The sequence below is a fragment of the Salmo salar genome, chromosome ssa21, assembly GCF_905237065.1.
Source record: "Salmo salar chromosome ssa21, Ssal_v3.1, whole genome shotgun sequence".
NCBI lineage: Eukaryota > Metazoa > Chordata > Actinopteri > Salmoniformes > Salmonidae > Salmo > Salmo salar.
Genome location: NC_059462.1, coordinates 14743711 through 14768124, shown reverse-complemented (window position 1 = coordinate 14768124; position 24414 = coordinate 14743711). Strand labels below are relative to the sequence as shown.

Below are 24414 nucleotides of genomic sequence, written 5' to 3'. Positions count from 1 at the left end.
GCCTACTGATCTCATGGCATTCCCCACTATAAACACCAGGCCTACTGATCTCATGGCATTTCCCACTATAAACACCAGGCCTACTGATCTCATGGCATTTCCCACTATAAACACCAGGCCTACTGATCTCATGGCATTCCCCACTATAAACACCAGGCCTACTGATCTCATGGCATTTCCCACTATAAACACCAGGCCTACTGATCTCATGGCATTTCCCACTATAAACACCAGGCCTACTGATCTCATGGCATTACCCACTATAAACACCAGGCCTACTGATCTCATGGCATTTCCCACTATAAACACCAGGCCTACTGATCTCATGGCATTTCCCACTATAAACACCAGGCCTACTGATCTCATGGCATTTCCCACTATAAACACCAGGCCTACTGATCTCATGGCATTTCCCACTATAAACACCAGGCCTACTGATCTCATGGCATTTCCCACTATAAACACCAGGCCTACTGATCTCATGGCATTTCCCACTATAAACACCAGGCCTACTGCTCTCATGGCATTTCCCACTATAAACACCAGGCCTACTGATCTCATGGCATTTCCCACTATAAACACCAGGCCTACTGATCTCATGGCATTTCCCACTATAAACACCAGGCCTACTGATCTCATGGCATTTCCCACTATAAACACCAGGCCTACTGATCTCATGGCATTTCCCACTATAAACACCAGGCCTACTGATCTCATGGCATTTCCCACTATAAACACCAGGCCTACTGATCTCATGGCATTCCCCACTATAAACACCAGGCCTACTGATCTCATGGCATTTCCCACTATAAACACCAGGCCTACTGATCTCATGGCATTACCCACTATAAACACCAGGCCTACTGATCTCATGGCATTTCCCACTATAAACACCAGGCCTACTGATCTCATGGCATTTCCCACTATAAACACCAGGCCTACTGATCTCATGGCATTTCCCACTATAAACACCAGGCCTACTGATCTCATGGCATTTCCCACTATAAACACCAGGCCTACTGATCTCATGGCATTTCCCACTATAAACACCAGGCCTACTGATCTCATGGCATTCCCCACTATAAACACCAGGCCTACTGATCTCATGGCATTCCCCACTATAAACACCAGGCCTACTGATCTCATGGCATAACCCACTATAAACACCAGGCCTAATGATCTCATGGCATTCCCCACTATAAACACCAGGCCTACTGATCTCATGGCATTTCCCACTATAAACACCAGGCCTACTGATCTCATGGCATTACCCACTATAAACACCAGGCCTAATGACCTCATGGCATTTCCCACTATAAACACCAGGCCTACTGATCTCATGGCATTTCCCACTGTAAGTAAACACCAGGCCTACTGATCTCATGGCATTTCCCACTGTAAGTAAACACCAGGCCTAATGATGTCATGGCATTTCCCACTGTAAACAAACACCAGGCCTAATGACCTCATGGCATTTCCCACTGTAAGTAAACACCAGGCCCACTGATCTCATGGCATTTCCCACTGTAAGTAAACACCAGGCCTACTGATCTCATGGCATTTCCCACTGTAAGTAAACACCAGGCCTAATGATGTCATGGCATTTCCCACTGTAAACAAACACCAGGCCTAATGACCTCATGGCATTTCCCACTGTAAGTAAACACCAGGCCTAATGACCTCATGGCATTTCCCACTGTAAGTAAACACCAGGCCCACTGATCTCATGGCATTTCCCACTGTAAGTAAACACCAGGCCTACTGATCTCATGGCATTTCCCACTGTAAGTAAACACCAGGCCTAATGATGTCATGGCATTTCCCACTGTAAACAAACACCAGGCCTAATGACCTCATGGCATTTCCCACTGTAAGTAAACACCAGGCCTAATGACCTCATGGCATTTCCCACTGTAAGTAAACACCAGGCCTAATGATGTCATGGCATTTCCCACTGTAAACAAACACCAGGCCTAATGATGTCATGGCATTTCCCACTGTAAACAAACACCAGGCCTAATGACCTCATGGCATTTCCCACTGTAAGTAAACACCAGGCCTAATGATGTCATGGCATTTCCCACTGTAAACAAACACCAGGCCTAATGACCTCATGGCATTTCCCACTGTAAGTAAACACCAGGCCTAATGACCTCATGGCATTTCCCACTGTAAGTAAACACCAGGCCTAATGATGTCATGGCATTTCCCACTGTAAACAAACACCAGGCCTAATGATGTCATGGCATTTCCCACTGTAAGTAAACACCAGGCCTAATGATGTCATGGCATTTCCCACTGTAAACAAACACCAGGCCTAATGATGACATGGCATTTCCCACTGTAAACAAACACCAGGCCTAATGATGACATGGCATTTCCCACTATAAACACCAGGCCTACTGATCTCATGGCATTTCCCACTATAAACACCAGGCCTACTGATCTCATGGCATTTCCCACTATAAACACCAGGCCTACTGATCTCATGGCATTTCCCACTATAAACACCAGGCCTACTGATCTCATGGCATTTCCCACTATAAACACCAGGCCTACTGATCTCATGGCATTTCCCACTATAAACACCAGTGCTACTGATCTCATGGCATTTCCCACTATAAACACCAGGCCTACTGATCTCATGGCATTACCCACTATAAACACCAGGCCTACTGATCTCATGGCATTTCCCACTATAAACACCAGGCCTACTGATCTCATGGCATTACCCACTATAAACACCAGGCCTACTGATCTCATGGCATTTCCCACTATAAACACCAGGCCTACTGATCTCATGGCATTTCCCACTATAAACACCAGGCCTACTGATCTCATGGCATTTCCCACTATAAACACCAGGCCTACTGATCTCATGGCATTTCCCACTATAAACACCAGGCCTACTGATCTCATGGCATTTCCCACTATAAACACCAGGCTTACTGATCTCATGGCATTTCCCACTATAAACACCAGGCCTACTGATCTCATGTCATTCCCCACTATAAACACCAGGCCTACTGATCTCATGGCATTACCCACTATAAACACCAGGCCTACTGATCTCATGGCATTCCCCACTATAAACACCAGGCCTACTGATCTCATGGCATTTCCCACTATAAACACCAGGCCTACTGATCTCATGGCATTTCCCACTATAAACACCAGGCCTACTGATCTCATGGCATTTCCCACTATAAACACCAGGCCTACTGATCTCATGGCATTACCCACTATAAACACCAGGCCTAATGATCTCATGGCATTTCCCACTGTAAGTAAACACCAGGCCCACTGATCTCATGGCATTTCCCACTGTAAGTAAACACCAGGCCTACTGATCTCATGGCATTTCCCACTGTAAGTAAACACCAGGCCTAATGATGTCATGGCATTTCCCACTGTAAACAAACACCAGGCCTAATGATGTCATGGCATTTCCCACTGTAAACAAACACCAGGCCTAATGATGTCATGGCATTTCCCACTGTAAACAAACACCAGGCCTAATGATGTCATGGCATTTTCCACTGTAAACAAACACCAGGCCTAATGATGTCATGGCATTTCCCACTGTAAGTAAACACCAGGCCTAATGATGTCATGGCATTTCCCACTGTAAACAAACACCAGGCCTAATGATGTCATGGCATTTCCCACTGTAAGTAAACACCAGGCCTAATGATGTCATGGCATTTCCCACTGTAAACAAACACCAGGCCTACTGATCTCATGGCATTTCCCACTGTAAACAAACACCAGGCCTAATGATGTCATGGCATTTCCCACTGTAAACACCAGGCCTAATGATCTCATGGCATTTCCCACTGTAAACACCAGGCCTAATGATCTCATGGCATTTCCCACTGTAAACACCAGGCCTAATGATCTCATGGCATTTCCCACTGTAGGTAAACACCAGGCCTAATGATGTCATGGCATTTCCCACTGTAAACACCAGGCCTAATGATCTCATGGCATTTCCCACTGTAGGTAAACACCAGGCCTAATGATGTCATGGCATTTCCCACTGTAAACACCAGGCCTAATGATCTCATGGCATTTCCCACTGTAAACAAACACCAGGCATAATGATGTCATGGCATTTCCCACTGTAAACAAACACCAGGCCTAATGATGTCATGGCATTTCCCACTGTAAACACCAGGCCTACTGATCTCATGGCATTTCCCACTGTAAACACCAGGCCTAATGATCTCATGGCATTTCCCACTGTAAACACCAGGCCTAATGATCTCATGGCATTTCCCACTGTAAACACCAGGCCTCATGATCTCATGGCATTTCCCACTGTAAGTAAACACCAGGCCTCATGATCTCATGGCATTTCCCACTGTAAGTAAACACCAGGCCTACTGATCTCATGGCATTTCCCACTGTAAACACCAGGCCTAACACCAGTGATCAGTGGCATTTGGAGGTGTGCAGGATTTGCACTTTTGTTTTCCTAAAGAAAAACAAAGCGTCTGTTTTACAAGCACATCAATTTGTCTGACGGAAGGGGCATTACTTTTTATTGGCGGCATGGCGGGCACTCCAGGCAGGCAGCTGCATTGTGCAAGGGGTGATATCGGCAAAACGTGTCTTTGATTCAGACAGAGCCATTTCTCCTGGAAATCATCTCCTCACATTAGTATAGATGGCTACTTCGATGGGATCTGCAGCCTGCTGTTAGGAATCTGTGTGTCGTGTGTACTGCCATGTCTCCCATGCTGTCAGGGGCTCAAGATGGGTTGCACATACACACTCCCAAGTCAAATGAATGTAGCTTCTCATTTGAAGGTGGTTCTATAGCAGGTACAATACCAGCAGCCCTGTGACACGCACGTTAATCACCTAATATAATCAAGCTAATTCTACCGCTAATCCCATTCTAATAGCATTTAAGGAAAGATTGGCCTCTTAAAACGCAGAAAACGCCGTCGTGCATTAGGCTGTTTCTCATATTTTGTTTTCAATTCCCTCAAATGTTATGTTTAGTAAGTAATGAGGTTTGCGGGATTGTTTAAGGAAACACCTGTTTCTGTGATTATTTCTGGAGACTGTTTTTCTGTTGACAGAGTGAAGCCCCTGAGACACACGTCCGTTGTCTTGTGCAGCACAAATGAATATTGCCCAAGAGGAAATCATTTCTGCAACGTTTCACAATATAATGGAGAAGTGGGCAGACATTTATGAAAGATTAAGAGTGTGTGTGTGTGTGTGTGTTAAATGTGTAAATCACACTTTTATTTAAATCCAATCTAGTATTTTCTCATTCAGAGCATTTTAATATTTCATTTGATCATTTAGCCCTACCTTCTGCCCCGTTATATTAAAATGCATTCGTTCGTTTGTTCGGTCTTCATGCAGTTCAGGAATAAAAAGTACTATCTTAAAGAATAGGTATGCGAGATTGTTTCTTTATGATTTAGGGCTTTTGATTTAGAATATGGACACACACGAACACACACTGCGGCGTGGTTTTCCCAGTGGCGCATGGCTGTATCTTTCATGTCATTTGTGTCGTCTCATCAGTGTTGTCGGCGCGGCGGAGGCGATGAGGGACGTTACTTGATATTCAGCGGATAGCTTTGTCTCCCAGATGTAATCACCAGCAGGCCTAGCTGCCTCCGCTGCAGAGGACAGTCACCAGGGGAGATATAGAAAATTGTTTATGTGTAATGATACAATAACAAAGCAGCTAAGACTGTAAAGAACAATCTGGAAGCGTGTGTTAAAAGGGAGATTTTTTTCCCCGGTGGCATAAATACTCTACAAGCTGGGATATATAGGGTGGTGATGTGATCAGGAAAGACTACTTCTAAAGAATCGGCCTGTCTACATCTTCATTTGGATGCTGGGCAGCGCCACTGAGGTCTGTGTCAACATGGGGATTGGTAGAGATGGCTTCATGATAGCTCTCTGTAAATCTAACCGTAGGAGAAGATTTGGAATGGAGCCACCGGTGTTTTAACTGTAGACCTTAGAGGAAAGTGTGCTGCACCATGAGCTGTGAATGACTTCAACGATTCCTGTGAAAACTGTCCCATGTTAAAGGTTTTAACATTCGAGTTAACAATCAAGTCTTGAGTGGCACCAGTTTTCACGTCTCGTATAAATGAGCTGTGAACACTCCTGTAAACCCAAGAGGGTCTTCTTTCTCTCTCCTCTCTCTCCTGCGTGCGCATGTACACATGGTGTGTGTGTGTGTGTGTGTGTGTCCGTAATATGTGATAAAATACTTCTCCATATTTTCCTTGTTGCCTCAGTGAAAGCCTCAGTGGGTTCGTTTAGGATATTCTCTTGCCAGTGGCCTTTGCTAAGCAGAGATATTGTTCAGGGGGTAATTCACATGTTGCGAGGGCGGGAGTCTCAGTGGGGTGTGTGGTGGGAGTGCCCCCCCCCTACTCTTTTCTTCCCTTGCCTTTTGTAAGTGTGTTGATTGGATTGTGTTTGACAGATATGGAGTCTGGAGAGCGGCTGGCCTCCCCATCGTCAGCCTCGTCCTCCCTGCACATCACCTCCTCCACTGTCTCCTCCGCCGTCTACTCCTCAGCCCCTGCCCCTGTCTCGGCCAAGACGCCCTCCTCCAAGTGCAGTCTCACCCCCAGCCCTGCCACCCTGGGCTCCCCTCTCACCACCTGTGGTATGTACAGACTCTCTCTGTCGCAGACACACACACTGATGCACAGATGAATCACGTCACATGCAAACACACTGGTTGCAAAAATAAACAAAATACAAATATTTTTGATGCTGGTTATATTTGATTATTTTCCGACTGCAAATGAAACAAGGAGAGAGCATTCCTGAGCGTTAATTACGAGGGATCATTAAGAAAAGCATCGTCTTCTAGCCAGTCTCTCACTTTTTTTATTTCCTGACTGTTTGGGTAGAAAAAAAAACAAAAAACATGTTGAATTAATGAATGCCGACAATTAAAAACCCTCTCTGTTTAAGAATGTTGCGCACCCTCTTGGATTTCTATTTACAATCTCCAGTTCAGTCCGTCGTGATTTGACGGGTCTGTCAGCCACCCAGAGAGTGCTGCTGCCACTGCCTTTTAATATGTATTCTCTGAATACTAATTGTGGTCAAAGCCATTATGCGGCGAGCAACGGTGATGCATAAACAGTCAGATTACCCTGACCAGAAAATGAAATGTACATTTCTCACAAACTGTGATTTTTGTAATTTTTCTCTCTTTCATGAGAAGAATGGCCAAAAATGTGTTTTTCTCTCATGCTGTTACAATGAAGAAGCCATTAGAGATTCCTCTGAAATAAGCTATTTTGGACGTAAAGCTGGAATTAAATGTCGAAAGCACAGTGGCACCTCTGAAGTCACGTTGCGGTTATGAGAATAAAGCGAATTGAGTTCTTTTGAGAGATCCCCCCCCCCCACACACACACACTTTGGAAAGCAAAGTAAAGTAAAGATATTACGTCTCCTGTGTTCGTCACACTTTGTGATTGAATTACACTTGCATGCTATACTTATGGTATTAATTCATTCAATTACAGTTATCTCACGTAGTACTTTTCAGATTGTTGCGATGCAATTTTTAGATACAAATTCTCAATCGGCTTCGGAGATTACTAACCTGTTTAGGTTGAAATGGGGAAAAGGTGTTTCATTTCATAGTGCTTTGAATCGATAATGGATTGGAAAATTGTCTTTAAGCTCATACATTGTTCCACTGACGGGCTTGATTGAAAACCTGAAATCAAGAGGTTTATCTGGCAGTGAAATGGATGACGATAAGGGAATTAATCGGTACAGTTCTTTTTAAGGTCACAGATGCAATCAAAAAGTATATGTCGGTTTATTTGAATTGACAGGCAAGTAACTGAACTCACTCTAATATTTAGCATTTTCATGGCAAACGTGTGTGTGTGTATGCCTAACTAACATATCTCCACATAATTTAGGCCTACATCAGTTACTATCTTAACAATACTAAAATGTTAGGGCAATAAAATGACAGGAATTACCCGCAGATAATGTGGAGATGACAATTCTCAATTTATAGGCACTTTCATTTGTATGGTGTGTGTGTGTGTGTGTGTGTATGTGAGAAATGTATTTGTTTTTTGTTATGAAAAATGGGAAAACTGAAATCACATCCTGTAAATTGTAAGTGAGCTGCTTGGAAGGTGGGTTTATAGACCAGTCACAAACCCAGTGGCAGACCATAAATGCTTCAATATAGATTGAAGTAGAATGCATAAATTGAGAAGAGAGATCAGTAATGGAGCGTTACAAGACCCCCACGTTCATTTTCTGGGGGTCAATTTCGGCCAACTATAACCAGTAATATGTAAATGTGCATATAAAGATATAAAGAGTTGAGCTTTTTTTGTTTAGTCTTCACCCGTATGTCATTATATTATATGAAAATAAACAGGCTAATAATATTTTGATTTTGTATTATTAAAATAAATGGTCAAGATTTTATTTTAAGACGTACGTTGAGTTTCTTTTTCTTTGAGGGATTTAGTAATGTAATGAGGAAATGTGTTCAGTCATGTTTTTGATTCATGCCCATCGCCTGGCACATGGTACTGCGTGTTCGAACAGCAGGCACAGGCTTCTTTGCATGGCTGTGGCGCTAATTTGAGTTTCCATGAAATATGCTACTTCGGTACTCTCTAGTCTATCTGACTGTGAGAGAGGACAACGTGGCTCGTCTCGCCAACACGACATAGACTGTGTGAATATTAAAGTCATTTCATTTTCTTTTAAGTTTTTTGTCGTTGCTAGAATAGTCCACTCAGTAACAATTGCCACGGTTTTCTCGGGAGTCCTGGGAAGTAGTGATCAGAAAGAAGCACTCTAATGTTCCAAAATGTCCCATTCACACTGATGCACTCTAAGCACAAAATCTCACACAGTATCTCTATTTTGTCAGCCTTCAGAGAGTAGTGGAGAAGCAGGAGTGATCTGTCAGGTGCATGAAGGAGGAAACGTAGGATTGCATTATCAGCTGACCAAATGTCCTGCGCCAATTTCAAAATACAGGAAAAACCCAAACATGAAATTAACATCCTTGCAAATAGGCCTACTTTGTCGGGGTTTTTTCGCCCACCAAAACCATATGCAGTTTTACTTTTATTTTGACAAGATTCTGCAAAAATGTTCATGATGCAATTTTTGTTTTTATTGCGATAGTCGTAATCACACCAAGCAATATCCCCAGGCACTTTAAACATGCATGACGATCTCACTCTGAATAGAATCCCAACAGCCTCCTACTACCACGTCTCATATTTACTAAAGCGTGTTTGAACAGATCAAGCAGAATCCGTGGGAGTCTTTCTCCTTTACACCCACTAACCAGCGTCTGTATTGATAACACATAAAACGTTCTCTCTTTCAACCAGATGGATGTTGCAACCGATCCTTAAGGAGACTTCATAGGGATACACTTCTTTTGCTGTGGTGTTTCACCTACATGGCTTATGTATATTTGATTTCAATCGTACGCACACTTCAATTTGTCGTCTTCCTACTTCTCGTCTAGGAGACTTGTTTCGGGCGGCGGGCGATCATCATTTCAACATGTCTACGGTCTCAAGTGCCTTTCCCATCTTCAACCACCCAGCGTTTGGTCTGTACACTACCAGCTCAGGGCACTCAGAGTTTGGAGGCCTGGGGTCCTTGGGGATGTCTGCTGCCTTGGCTGCTCACTCCCAGCTAGGAGCCTTTCCAGGTATGGGAACCTTTCCAGGTAGGGTTGCATTGAGTAGCATTCTTTATAAAGTGGATACACTATCCTAAGTTTTTAAATCTAGTAATCAGTGGTTTAGTTAGGGATTTTACAAGCTGTAAATGCATCAGTAATACACACAGTGAATCCCAAATGGCAACCTATTCCTTATATAGTGCACTGCTTTTGACCAGGGCCCATTCGTCAAAAATAGTGCACTACATAGGGAATAGGGTGCCATTTGGGACACCAACACAGTCATTTGATCAGTTCATTCTGCCTTCGTGGAGCTCCCAGAATGTGTGGTTAGCCTCAGCCAACTCCCACAGAGAGCCCAGCTAGCATGCATTACCTTTATGGTATCGTCCATCAGTTCAATAGGCAGCATTCAGACTGTGACGTTTATAGATTGGGAAGGTTCACAGGACCACCTTGACCTCAGAGAAAAAAAGATTGGACACCATCACACTTTTGAAGTGAAATGTTTTGTGGCATTGCATGATTTCTTTTTGCTGTCATTCTCAGAGGAAAATAGTTTTGGTTAGCCTTCAGGAACAGTAGACAGTATATGGAGCATGTGAATATGTAACTATACTTTTTAAACATTGTAATGTTCTTAACAAAAAAAAACATTACATTTTGTTGTGCTAGTCTAGAATCACAAATGAATCAGGAGTGTGTAGTTTTCAACTTCATAAAGCGTGAATGGCTCCATTTTGAATTGCTTTTAGCCATTTTAACAGGAATGGGTTTCTGCAAGGCTGTGTTTTTGCAGCTGTGAAATATCCAGCATGTATGGAGCTCAAATGTGGAGCCATTCTCTGGGATGAGCTCATGTAGTCTGTTTTTAATTTAGAAATTCTTAACATGTTTACAGTAAAAGGGGATGAAATCAGTCAGTGGAAAGCACTGGTCATCTGCTGAGATCTCTGTTCAAAGAGAAACCAGAAAGGTTGAACAGCAAAAACCCTGACTGTCTGAAACAGTGTCATCACAGAGATGGATTAAACAACTGTAATAACTGTGAAATCAGTCTCATATGGATTTTCTCCCCTCTCCCTCTACACCCCAGAATGGTGGCGGGCAGCTGAGGCTCAGGGGCGTGGAGCTGCAGCCTTCTTCCCCCATCTCCTGGGGCTCCCGCCCATCTTCCTACCCCAACTCCAGCAGAGCCACGACCCCAGCCCCTTCCAGGCCCGCACCCCCAGCAAGAACGGACGAGCCACTGCCAAAGGTAGACGGACAGAAAGACGGACGCGCACTCTCTCTCACACACACACACACACACACACACACACTCCTGCCATATGTTTTCCCTACTCTGCAAGCAATTTAATGAAGCAAGGAACTTTTCTCCATAAAAGAGAATGATGTCCTTATGGGCACAGGTACAATATCAAATATGTTTAATTGACCTTGGAGGCAATAGGAAGACATGTAAATCCATAATTCAGTTTGTAAGCAGGTGCCGGGTGTCTCACCACTGAATATGTTAACCGGGAGATCCTCTCACTAATATAATGAGATTTTTCCTATTCATAAGTGCTTTGGCAATTTCTGATAACTCATCATTTTCCAGAACTCTCGTCCTCTCCATTACTCACTACTAAAATGGTTGTTCCTAATGCATAGTTGTCTAACAGTGTGTTTTTGTCCTGCCCATAGGAGTGAATGGAGCAGTGAATGGCAGCAGTGTCTCCGCTGTGTCTGGGGTAAGCTCCACCACCGCCACTACGTTCTCAACACAGGGGAACACTGAGAAACTGAAAGGCACCAACAACGGCAGTGGCAAGATCCGCATGAGCCACCAGGACATGAACCAAGTGAAGGAGAAAACGAAAGAGAAAGTTAGTAGTGAACACCAAACGCATATCTGGCAACTAATAATTATTAGACCTTATTAAGGTAAAACAAGTCCAAAAAGGGTGAATGCGCTACAGTGGGTTTATGGCTGAACTGAGTTGGACTCCCCTCAGCTGGTATGAGTTTGTTGGGTTGAGACATCTGAGATGTTTGCTATGGTATTATGCTACCTTATTGACTGAAATGAATCCGTCACTGTTCCCCGTTTTAAAGAAACTCGGCAAGAAACTGGTGGAGGCGTCCAGCAACAGTGACAGCGAATCAGGGTCCTCCTCTGATATCTCCAGCGAAGGCTTGAACAGCAGTGAGTCAGATGACCTAGACGACGATGACGACGATCAGAGCAACGACAGCGACGATTCTAACTCAGCGAAGGAGAGCATAAAGAGGAAGATTAAGGTGCGTTTCATTGTCACGTTAACTTTGGGACTTAAGGCACTTGTACAGTCGAACTGTCCGTGTTGGCTTGTTAGAACTTAGTAGCCATGTAGGTGGACTCATGCGTACACTATTTTAACCTTTCTGGCGCAGGCGTTCCGCTAGCGACCCATCTCGACAACATCCGGTGAAATTTCAGAGCGCCAAATTCAAAATACAGAAATAGTCATAATAAACATTCATAAAAAATACAAGTGTTATACATCGGCTTAAAGATTAACTTCTTGTTAATCCAGCCGCTTTGTCAGATTTCAAAAAGGCTTTACAGTGAAAGCATACCATGTGATTATCTGAGGACAGCGCCCCGCATACAAAAGCATGAAAAACATTTTCCAACCAAACAGATGCATCACGAAAGTCAGAAATAGCGATAAAATAAATCGCTTACCTTTGAAGAACTTCATCTTTTTGCAATCCCAAAGGTTTGTTACACAATGAATGGTCGTTTTGTTTGATAAAGTCCTTCTTTATATCCCAAAAATGTCAGTTTATTTGGCGCGTTTGATTCAGAAATACACCGGTTCCAGCTCGCCCAACATGCCTACAAAGGATCTAATAAGTTACCTGTAAACTTGGTCCAAACATTTCAAACAACATTTCTAATCCAACCTCAGGTACCCTAAAATGTAAATAATCGTTCAAATTTAAGACGGAATAAACTGTTTCCAATACCGGAGAAAAACGAGGAGCGCGCTCTCATTCCCGCGCACCAAAAGACTAGAGTCCACCTGAGTGATACTTAGAAAGAATATGACTACTTCTTAATTATAAAAAACAAAAAAACAAACATTGAACAATTTCTAAACTGTTGACATCTAGTGGAAGCCATAGGAACTGCAATCTGGGTCCTAATAATTCAGCTTCCCCATAGAAAAGCATTGGAAAATCCAACGACCTCAACATTTTTTTTCCCTGGATGGATTGTCCTCGGGGTTTCGCCTGCCAAATCAGTTCTGTTATACTCACAGACATTATTTTAACAGTTTTAGAAACATAAGAGTGTTTTCTATCCAATACTAGCTTCTGGGCCTGAGTCACCTCTGTCATCCAAACTTCCGAATACTGCCCCCTAGCCTTAAGAAGATTTATTAACATGTCATGTCTGTGTGGTTTGTGTTTTGAAATTGTTACACTTTCCTCTTTGTTCTAAGCACACCGTGATCCTCTCTATGAATGTGAATCTCAGTTAAATGTCAAAGGCAGCTCTGCTAGTGGGTGGCGTGCTGGGTGTCCGACCTTGCTGCCCATCAGGGCTGCCATTGTTGGCTGGGTGAGTCAGAGCTGACATGACACTGTCCTCCTCCCCCTCTTCTCTCTCTCAGGGCCTGACACAGAGCCCTGCCAACAGCAAGAAGAAGAAACCCCGCGCCGCTGAAGGCGAGGAGGCTCGGGACAGCCGGACTGTTCTGCTTCAGAAACATCCAGACGAGGCCTTTCTCCATTCCCTCCACTACCCGCTCCATCCCTCACCACAGCCCCCAGCGCTGCCCCAGTCCATGGCCCTAGTCTTCCAGAGCTCCAGGACCAGGGAGGAAGAACTGAAGCAACACACCAGTGTGATCCAGGCCACAGGGCGGGCCAGTATTAAACCTTTGGCTCTGGTCACACAACCACGCAGGGAGGCCTCATCCTCTCCTCAACCCACCAGACCCTTCTCCCTCTCCTCCTCACCTAAATCCTACCCCCTTTCTTCCTCACCCAAACCGAACGCTGTCTCTTCCTCTCCCAAGCCCTTCTCCCTCTGCTCCTCACCCAAGCCCCTCAGTTCCTCACCGAAGCCCCTCAGTTCCTCACCTAAATCCTTGTCTCTGTCCACCTCATCCAAGCCTCCCTCTCGGTCTTCCTCCCCCAAACCACCCACCCTCTCGCCCTCGCACAAACCCAAATCTCAAACGGCCTCCCCCAAACTCCCCACCCTGTCTGACAGTATTAAGGCGGGCGGCAGAACCTTCTTGGATGAAACCTTGTTACACATCAACAACTTTAAATTGAAACAGGTGAGTCTAGTGTTCTGCTGTATGCAAATTATTTGCCTTTTCATGGTTTTGTACATGTGTGTAATGGTCTGTTATCCACTCATTAAAAGCAGACTATTCGATTGAAGTCTTTCCCCAAAGTAATGCTGATGACATACTTTTTTGTTGCCAAACACGCCTTAGAATTTCGGATATGGATATTTAATAGCTCCCTTTTTTCTTTTTGACTTTCATTGTTTCTGACGTGCAGATTTGAAAAGGTCAGCTGGGTTCCTCTCCACGGGAAATGAAACGTCTAAGCACTGTTATCAGCGGTTTGATTGTGCTTCATGTCGGCTCGCACTGTACACGACTGAAAGTGACAATGCAGTTAGCTTTATTGGAAATACTTCACTAAAGCTGACACGCAATTAACTCCGTAATGCTTTAGGAAGCCCGTTGCTATCCCGTTGTTATCAAAATGGAAAATTTTTCCTTTTTCAAAGGATTCAATTATTATTGTTAATCTGAACAGTGGTGATAGCATGTCAATCTATAACAAGACCTTTGCAACGGGATTTTAGTACTGCCAGAGTTTAGTAGAGGTATCTCAAAGAAAGGAAGTTGAAAGCTAAGCCCGGAAAACTGAACAGAACAAATTAGCAAGGATTGTGCCGAACAGCTTTGTGTTCATTGTATACCTTTTTCGACACAAACTTGTTTTTAATATACTTCATGTGGGGAGACACTCTTCCTCATTGTCATTCTCACTGAGCAATAACACAAGTGCATTCCTTATTACTACCACCTCCATTCACAATCTGCATTCATGGAAATGACTGACGGCTCGTATAATTACTCTCTCCCCTACTCTCCTTTAACCATTCCTCTCCCAGGAGCACTTCAAACAGGCCTTCCCTCTTCCACTGACCCATCAGGATCTGTTCAAGAGCCCGAAGAAAAAGAAAATGGCCGCTTCATCATCCTCGTCACTACCACCGCCCAAACTGTCTCCAGAGACCCTGAGCAGTCACACGCTCCCTTCTCCGCATACCAATAACTCCAACCTGTTCCTGGCCACCTCCTTCCTGGGCCCCCACCCCAATGGGGTGATCCATAGCACGGTGCAGGATGCCCCCCTAGCTCTCATCACCAAGCCTCGTAGTACCAGTCAGAGCAGGAGGACCAACAACAAGTCTCTCCTGGCTGCCACCAGCCCGTCCTTCTCCATGCCTGTCAACCTGAGCACTAGGACCAAGGAGCACAGTTCCGGAGGCATGGCCTCTACCTCACCGGGCCTGGCCCACAGAGCTGGGAAGAGCAAGGCCCAGCACAAGGCTCTCCACAAGGGTAAGGATCATCAGACCCACCTGGTGCAGTCCCTGGTGGAGCTGTTCCAGGGCACAGAGTCGGACATCCCCAACAGCAAGGACTCGGACGACTCCGTAGAGGACGATGATGATGAAGATGATGACGACGATGAGGAGGATTCCGACGACAGCCTATCAGGTTAGTCAGTTGAACACGTTAATGTAACGCAATCGGGGAACAGCACTTCATTCTGGTGTTACTTTAAAATGCGTCATCGCCTCGTCAGATACAGATTCAGTAGATACTCTGAAGAGTTTCCTTCAAGCGGCATGTGGTTTTCAGAGTCTATGGCTTGCGTCACAAATAGCACCCTATTCCCTACATACAGTAGTGCAGTACAATAAAAGGAATAGGGTGCCATTTGGGATGCTACCTATGTGTGGTTTGATGCGAGATTATTGTTAATTGAGATATGACTTATCAAGTCCTCCACTCCCACTGGTGTCCCCTGCAGAGTCTGAGAGTAATGTGGAGAGCGACTCGGATGACTCTGAGGACGACGTGAAGGACCGCAACGAGACCACCGCGGGCCCGGAGGCAGAGAGGACCCCTCTGAAGCTCACCAAAGGCTCCTCTTCTCTACTCAACAACACCTCCTCCGGCCTCTCAGCCAGCTGCTCCCCTCTCAACCTCCAGGTCATCAAGGCAGCCGGTGGCCTGCCCACCCCAGCCATAGTGACCAGCTCTGGGGCCTTGGCCTACCACAGCACCCCCTCCTCCTCCTCCTCCTCCACTCTCTGCTCCACTCCACCAGGTACCAATGGAAATCTCAGCTCTGCTCTGCTCTCTAACCAGTGCACTACTCTCATGGTTTATGTCCCAAATGGCACCCTATTCTGGTCAAAAGTAGTGCACTTTAAAGAGGATAGGGTGCCATTTGGGAGGACTTGGTCTTGGGCCTTGAAGCTGTTTGTTGGCAGTGCAGACTGTTATCTCCTTCCATTTGCTTAGTCAGATCACCCAGTCCAGTCCCGTTCAGGGGAAACAAGGCAGGTTTTTTCCCCAGCAGGAAAACATTGTTCAGCTAATCTCTCAGAGCAAAATAAGATCTCTGGTTAAAAGTGTTTGCGTCATTGTTTTGATGACCCAGAGCAAGCATTTGAGGCTTTAGTTTACCCTGGCTGGCATATGTTTAACCTGTTATTGTAGCAGCTCAAAACACTGGGCTGGCTCAGACCACTTGATTACTGCAGTCTGAGGGCCCGTTCCAAATGGCACCCTATTCCCTATGTAGTGCAGTACTTTTAACCAGAGTCCTATGGGCCCGGTCAACAGTAGTACACTACATGGGAAATAGAGTTCCATTTGGGATGTAGCCTGAGTCTCTTTTTCCTAAATGCTGCAATCTTTTGCGTTTTCATTCCATTCCCAAAAAGCATTCCTAGCTCTATTACTTGATATCTGTTTTGATACGGTCAGTTTGACAAGCAATTCTTTTAATTTTTTATTATATACAGTACCAGTCAAAAGTTTGGACACACCTACAGTACTCATTCCAGGGTTTTCCTTTCATTTTTACTATTTTGTACATTGTAGAATAATAGTAAAGACATCAAAACTATGAAATAACACACATGGAATCATGTAGTAAGCAAAACAAGTGTTAAACTACTCAAAATATATTTGAGATTTGAGATTCTTCAAAGTAGCCACCTTTTTCCTTGATGACAGCTGTGCACACTCTTGGCATTATGTCAATCAGCTTCATGAGGTACAGTAGTCACCTGGAATGCATTTCAATTAGCAGGTGTGCCTTGTTCATTTGTTGAATTTATTTCCTTAATGCTTTTATTTCCTTAATGCTTTTGAGCCTATCAGTTGTGTTGTGACAAGGTAGGGGTGGTATACAAATGATAGCCCTATATGGTAAAAGACCGAGTCCATATTATGGCAAGAACAGCATAAATGAGCAAAGACGAAACAACAGTCCGTCATTACTTTAAGATATGAAGGTCAGTCAATCTACTCATTCCAGGGTTTTTCTTTCATTTTTACTATTTTCTAAATTGTAGAATAATAGTGAATCAAATCAAATGTATTTATATAGCCCTTCTTACATCAGCTGATATCTCAAAGTGCTGTACAGAAACCCAGCCTAAAACCCCAAACAGCAAGCAATGCAGGTGTAGAAGCATGGTGGCTAGGAAAAACTCCCTAGAAAGGCCAGAACCTAGGAAGAAACCTAGAGAGGAACCAGGCTATGAGGGGTGGCCAGTCCTCTTCTGGCTGTGCCGGGTGGAGATTATAACAGAACATGGCCAAGATGTTAAAATGTTCATAAATGACCAGCATGGTCAAATAATAATAATCACAGTTGTCGAGGGTGCAACAAGTCAGCACCTCAAGAGTAAATGTCAGTTGGCTTTTCATAGCCGATCATTGAGAGTATCTCTACCGCTCCTGCTGTCTCTAGAGAGTTGAAAACAGCAGGTCTGGAACAGGTAGCACATCCGGTGAACAGGTCAGGGTTCCATAGCCGCAGGCAGAACAGTTGAAACTGGAGCAGCAGCACGGCCAGGTGGACTGGGGACAGCAAGGAGTCATCATGTCAGGTAGTCCTGAGGCATGGTCCTATGGCTCAGGTCCTCCGAGAGAGAGAAAGAGAGAATTAGAGAGAGCATACTTAAATTCACACAGGACACCGGATAAGACAGGAGAAATACTCCAGATATAACAGACTGACCCTAGCCCCCCGACACATAAACTACTGCGGCATAAATACTGGAGGCTGAGACAGGAGGGGTCAGGAGACACTGTGGCCCCATCCAACGATACCCCCGGACAGGGCCAAACAGGAAGGATATAACCCCACCCACTTTTCCAAAGCACAGCCCCCACACCACTAGAGGGATATCTTCAACCACCATCTTAACATCCTGAGACAAGGCCGAGTATAGCCCACAAAGATCTCCGCCACGGCACAACCCAAGGGGGGAAGCCAACCCAGACAGGAAGACCACGTCAGTGACTCAACCCACTCAAGTGACGCACCCCTCCTAGGGACGGCATGGAAGAACACCAATAAGCCAGTGACTCAGCCCCTCAGCCCCAGTGACTCAGCCCCCATCAACACTACGAAATAACACACATGGGACCATGTAGTAACCCAAAAAGTGTTAAACAAATCAAAATATATTTTATATTTGAGCCAAAAGTATTATTATATTATAGATTGATTATGACTTTTCAAATCACCCAGTAGTCCTATCTGCAGAGTTAGCTCCAGGTAAATGTTGCAATTCCTGGACCTGTGACCAAAAAGCTACAGTTGAAGTCGGAAGTTTACATACACTTAGGTTGGAGTCATTAAAACTTGTTTTTCAACCACTCCACAAATTTCTTGTTAACAAACTATAGTTTTGGCAAGTCGGTTAGGACAGCTACTTTGTGTGCGACACAAGTAATTTTTCTATCAATTGTTTACAGAGATTATTTCACTTATAATTCACTGTATCACAATTCCAGTGGGTCAGAAGTTTACGTACACTAAGTTTACTGTGCCTTTAAACAGCTTGGAAAATTCCAGAAAATGATGTCGTGGCTTTAGAAGCTTCTGATAGCCTAATTGACATCATTTGAGTCAATTGGAAGTGTACCTGTGGCTGTATTTCAAGGCCTACCTTCAAACTCAGTGCCTCTTTGTTTGACATCATGGGAAAATTAAAAGAAATCAGCCAAGACCTCAGAAAAAGAATTGTAGACCTCCACAAGTCTGGTTCATCCTTGGGAGCAATTTCCAAACGCCTGACGGTACCACGTTCATCTGTACAAACAATAGTACGCAAGTATGAACACCATGGGAACACTCAAGTCGTCATACCGCTCAGGAAGGAGACGCGTTCTGTCTCCTAGAGATTAACGTATTTTGGTGCGAAAAGTGCAAATCAATCCCAGAACAACAGCAAACGACCTTGTGAAGATGCTGGAGGAAACCGGTACAAAAGTATCTACACTGCTCAAAAAAATAAAGGGAACACTTAAACAACACAATGTAACTCCAAGTCAATCACACTTCTGTGAAATCAAACTGTCCACTTAGGAAGCAACACTGATTGACAATACATTTCACATGCCGTTGTGCAAATGGAATTGACAACAGGTGGAAATTATAGGCAATTAGCAAGACACCCCCAATAAAGGAGTGGTTCTGCAGGTGGGGACCACAGACCACTTCTCAGTTCCTATGCTTCCTGGCTGATGTTTTGGTCACTTTTGAATGCTGGCGGTGCTTTCAGTCTTGTGATAGCATGAGACGGAGTCTACAACCCACACAAGTGGCTCAGGTAGTGCAGCTCATCCAGGATGGCACATCAATGCGAGCTGTGGCAAGAAGGTTTGCTGTGTCTGTCAGCGTAGTGTCCAGAGCATGGAGGCACTACCAGGAGACAGGCCAGTACATCAGGAGACGTGGAGGAGGCCGTAGGAGGGCAACAACCCAGCAGCAGGACCGCTACCTCCGCCTTTGTGCAAGGAGGAGCAGGAGGAGCACTGCCAGAGCCTTGCCAGAGAACACCAAGATTGGCAAATTCGCCACTGGCGCCCTGTGTTCTTCACAGATGAAAGCAGGTTCACACTGAGCACGTGACAGACGTGACAGAGTCTGGAGACGCCGTGGAGAACGTTCTGCTGCCTGCAACATCCTCCAGCATGACCGGTTTGGCGGTGGGTCAGTCATGGTGTGGGGTGGCATTTCTTTGGGGGGCCGCACAGCCCTCCATGTGCTCGCCAGAGGTAGCCTGACTGCCATTAGGTACCGAGATGAGATCCTCAGACCCCTTGTGAGACCATATGCTGGTGCGGTTGGCCCTGGGTTCCTCCTAATGCAAGACGATGCTAGACCTCATGTGGCTGGAGTGTGTCAGCAGTTCCTGCAAGAGGAAGGCATTGATGCTATGGACTGGCCCGCCCGTTCCCCAGACCTGAATCCAATTGAGCACATCTGGGACATCATGTCTCGCTCCATCCACCAACGCCACATTGCACCACAGACTTCCAGGAGTTGGCGGATGCTTTAGTCCAGGTCTGGGAGGAGATCCCTCAGGAGACCATCCGCCACCTCATCAGGAGCATGCCCAGGCGTTGTAGGGAGGTCATACAGGCACGTGGAGGCCACACACACTAATGAGCCTCATTTTGACTTGTTTTAAGGACATTACATCAAAGTTGGATCAGCCTGTAGTGTGGTTTTCCACTTTAATTTTGAGTGTGACTCCAAATCCAGACCTCCATGGGTTGATAAATTGGATTTCCATTGATTATTTTTGTGTGATTTTGTTGTCAGAACATTCAACTATGTAATGAAAAAAGTATTTAATAAGATTATTTCATTCATTCAGATCTAGGATGTGTTATTTTAGTGTTCCCTTTATTTTTTTGAGCAGTATATATTTTTGTATTTTTTATTTCACCTTTATTTAACCAGGTAGGCAAGTTGAGAACAAGTTCTCATTTACAATTGCGACCTGGCCAAGATAAAGCAGGCAGTTTGACACATACAACAACACAGAGTTACACATGGACTAAAACAAACATAGTCAATAATATAGTAGAAAAATAAGTCTATATACAAAGTGAGCAAATGAGGTGATATAAGGGAGGTAAAGGCAAAAAAGGCCATGGTGGCGAAGTAAATACAATATAGCAAGTAAAACACTGGAATGGTAGATTTGCAGTGGAAGAAAGTGCAAAGTAGAAATATAAATAATGGGGTGCAAAGGAGCAAAATAAATAAATACAGTAAGGGAAGAGGTAGTTGTTTGCGCTAAATTATAGATGGGCTATGTACAGGTGCAGTAATCTGTGAGCTGCTCTGACAGCTGGTGCTTAAAGCTAGTGAGGGAGATGAGTGTTTCCAGTTTTAGAGATTTTTATAGTTCGTTCCAATCATTGGCAGCAGAGAACTGGAAGGAGAGGCGGCCGAAGGAGGAATTGGCTTTGGGGGTGACCAGAGAGATATACCTGCTGGAGCGCGTGCTACAGGTGGGTGCTGCTATGGTGACCAGTGAGCTGAGATAAGGGGGAACTTTACCTAGCAGGGTCTTGTAGATGACCTGGAGCCAGTGGGTTTGGCGACGAGTATGAAGCGAGGACCAGCCAAGAAGAGCGTACAGGTCGCAGTGGTGGGTAGTATATGGGGCTTTGGTGACAAAATGGATGGCACTGTGATAGACTGCATCCAGTTTATTGAGTAGGGTATTGGAGGCTATTTTGTAAATTACGTCTCCGAAGTCGAGGATGGTATGATGGTCAGTTTTACGAGGGTATGTTTGGCAGCATGAGTGAAAGATGCTTTGTTGCGAAATAGGAAGCCAATTCTAGATTTAACTTTGGATTGGAGATGTTTTATGTGAGTCTGGAAGGAGAGTTTACAGTCTAACCAGACACCTAGGTATTTGTAGTTGTCCACATATTCTAAGTCAGAACTGTCCAGAGTAGTGATGCTGGACGGGCGGGCAGGTGCAGGCAGCGATCGGTTGAAGAGCATGCATTTAGTTTTACTTGTATTTAAGAGCAGTTGGAGGCCACGGAAGGAGTGTTGTATGGCATTGAAGCTCGTCTGGAGGGTAGTTAACACAGTGTCCAAAGATGGGCCAGAAGTATACAGAATGGTGTCGTCTGCATAGAGGTGGATCAGAGACTCACCAGCAGCAAGAGCGACATCATTGATGTATACAGAGAAAAGAGTCGGCCCAAGAATTGAACCCTGTGGCACCCCCATAGAGATATACCGAGTATGTCCACATCACTTTCAGACCATTTTATTGGTAATGTTAAAAGTTGTCTTTTTTAGTGATCCAATACATTATATAGTACACTTATCATAATTTGGTTGTAATCCAGAGAGGTTAGAAAAATTATCTAGATCCTCTATGTTGCTGTGGAGGGATCCAAATTATGGATTTAAAAGAGAGCATGAATCATCAGCATACAATGACACCTTTGTTTTTAAGCCCTGGATTTCTAACCCCGTGATATTATTGTTGGATCTGATTTTTAACAGCTAACATTTTGATGGCCATAATAAATAGATATTCCGATAGTGGACAACCTTGTTTTACTCCTCGTGACAGTTTAAAACTTTCTGAGAAGTAGCCATTATTTACTATTTTACACCTAGGGTTACTATACATAACTTTAACCAATTTTATAAGAGATTCCAAAATTGAAATATTCCAGGCATGTATATATACACTCCAGTTGTACTTTATCAAAAGCCGTTTCAAAGTCAGCTATGAATACCAGACCTGGTTTCCCAGATTTTTCATAGTGTTCTATTGTTTTCAGTACTTGTCTTATATTATCTCCAATGTATCGTCCATGTAAAAAAAACTGTCTGATTAGGATGAATAATATCAAAATAAATACAAATATTTGGGGCATTTTCCCCCATATTCCATCCAGTTTGCTTTATTTTATATTAAATTGGTCTTGCTGATCCTCTATGGTCCCGTTTTTATTTCTATCTATCTGTACTGTTAGTCTTTCCATTTCCTTTGTTAATATGGACTCTTTTTTTTTTTAACCTAAATTGCTTTTGTTTCAAAGATGAGTACTGAATTGCATGGCCTGTAAAAGCACATTTAAAAGTGTCCCATACAATAAAGGGATCAATTTGACAGCTATTAGTAATCCTGCATTGATGTGCCATTTTTAAAAGCAACAGTGGTTAAAAGGACCCTATGGTTTTTCCGTGGGGAATGTTTCTTTGAATTAAACAATCGAACATAACAGTCTGAAATGTTCTTGAAGGCCCCATTGTATGCTGGGTAGAGTTTGAGACACTGTTTCCCCCTGGGCAACTGATTTGACGCAGGGTTTTCTTATTTTAGAGTAAGGGCACCTCTGGCAACACGACAGGGTTTCTGCATTTGCTTAGGTCACAGTGGATCTGTCCGTTCTAATAACTCCCTTCTCTCTCCCAGGATCAGGGAAGAGAAGAAGAGTGACAGATGAGAGGGAGCTGCGGACACCTCTACAGTTTGGGTAAGCTATAACACAATCCACACTACTCTGACAGTCACTTGTACCATGTACTGTACAGTAGGTGGCGTAGTTTTGGCACCACCCTAGTACGATATGATAGTGTACTGATTTCCTCTGTCCCTCGAACAACATGGATGGTGATAACTAAACTCATCTCAAAGGAGACAAATCATAGTGGATCCCCAATCAGTGAGGTTCCTTTTTCCAGAGCAGTGATGAGACATTGTCAACAAGACGGTGGTTAGAGGGAGCATAGAAAACCACACCACATCCTCCCTCCCTCCAAAGCCAAGGCCTGATAGTAGGCAGTTAGTTGCCAGGAAGTGAGGAGCTGCGGCAGGGATAGTCGTGGGTTAACTACATCCAGTCTCAATACAGACGCGAAACATTAGCAGCTCCAGCCCTGCCCCACCATCCCCTCCTAAACCCAGCACTGCCCTACCACCCCCTCCTAAACCCAGCACTGCCCTACCACCCCCTCCTAAACCCAGCACTGCCCCACCATCCCCTCCTAAACCCAGCACTGCCCCACCATCCCCTCCTAAACCCAGCCCTGCCCTACCATCCCCTCCTAAACCCAGCACTGCCCCACCATCCCCTCCTAAACCCAGCACTGCCCTACCACCCCCTCCTAAACCCAGCACTGCCCCACCATCCCCTCCTAAACCCAGCACTGCCCCACCATCCCCTCCTAAACCCAGCCCTGCCCTACCATCCCCTCCTAAACCCAGCACTGCCCTACCATCCCCTCCTAAACCCAGCACTGCCCCACCATCCCCTCCTAAACCCAGAACTGCCCTACCATCCCCTCCTAAACCCAGCACTGCCCCACCATCCCCTCCTAAACCCAGCACTGCCCTACCATCCCCTCCTAAACCCAGCCCTGCCCCACCATCCCCTCCTAAACCCAGAACTGCCCTACCATCCCCTCCTAAACCCAGAACTGCCCTACCATCCCCTCCTAAACCCAGCACTGCCCCACCATCCCCTCCTAAACCCAGCACTGCCCCACCATCCCCTCCTAAACCCAGCACTGCCCCACCATCCCCTCCTAAACCCAGCCCTGCCCTACCATCCCCTCCT

The 24414-nt window shown here is 44.8% G+C and overlaps 1 protein-coding gene across 20 annotated transcripts in view; it reads left to right on the top strand.

Moving 5' to 3' along the window:
• Window positions 1-24414, top strand: part of LOC106581809 (bromodomain adjacent to zinc finger domain protein 2B) — a 92947-nt gene that overhangs the window by 46807 nt on the left and 21726 nt on the right. For 18 of the 20 annotated variants that reach the window (XM_014164159.2, XM_014164163.2, XM_014164157.2 and 15 more), the window contains 9 exons: window positions 6473-6658; window positions 9536-9742; window positions 10794-10955; window positions 11387-11568; window positions 11798-11983; window positions 13345-14019; window positions 14874-15486; window positions 15803-16102; window positions 23271-23331. In XM_014164159.2, the coding sequence (XP_014019634.2) occupies window positions 6475-6658; window positions 9536-9742; window positions 10794-10955; window positions 11387-11568; window positions 11798-11983; window positions 13345-14019; window positions 14874-15486; window positions 15803-16102; window positions 23271-23331 (2570 nt within the window). In that variant the 5' untranslated portion in view covers window positions 6473-6474. The remainder of the gene's footprint in view (window positions 1-6472; window positions 6659-9535; window positions 9743-10793; window positions 10956-11386; window positions 11569-11797; window positions 11984-13344; window positions 14020-14873; window positions 15487-15802; window positions 16103-23270; window positions 23332-24414) is intronic. The other 2 variants (XM_014164161.2, XM_014164149.2) reach the window with 1 other exon arrangement.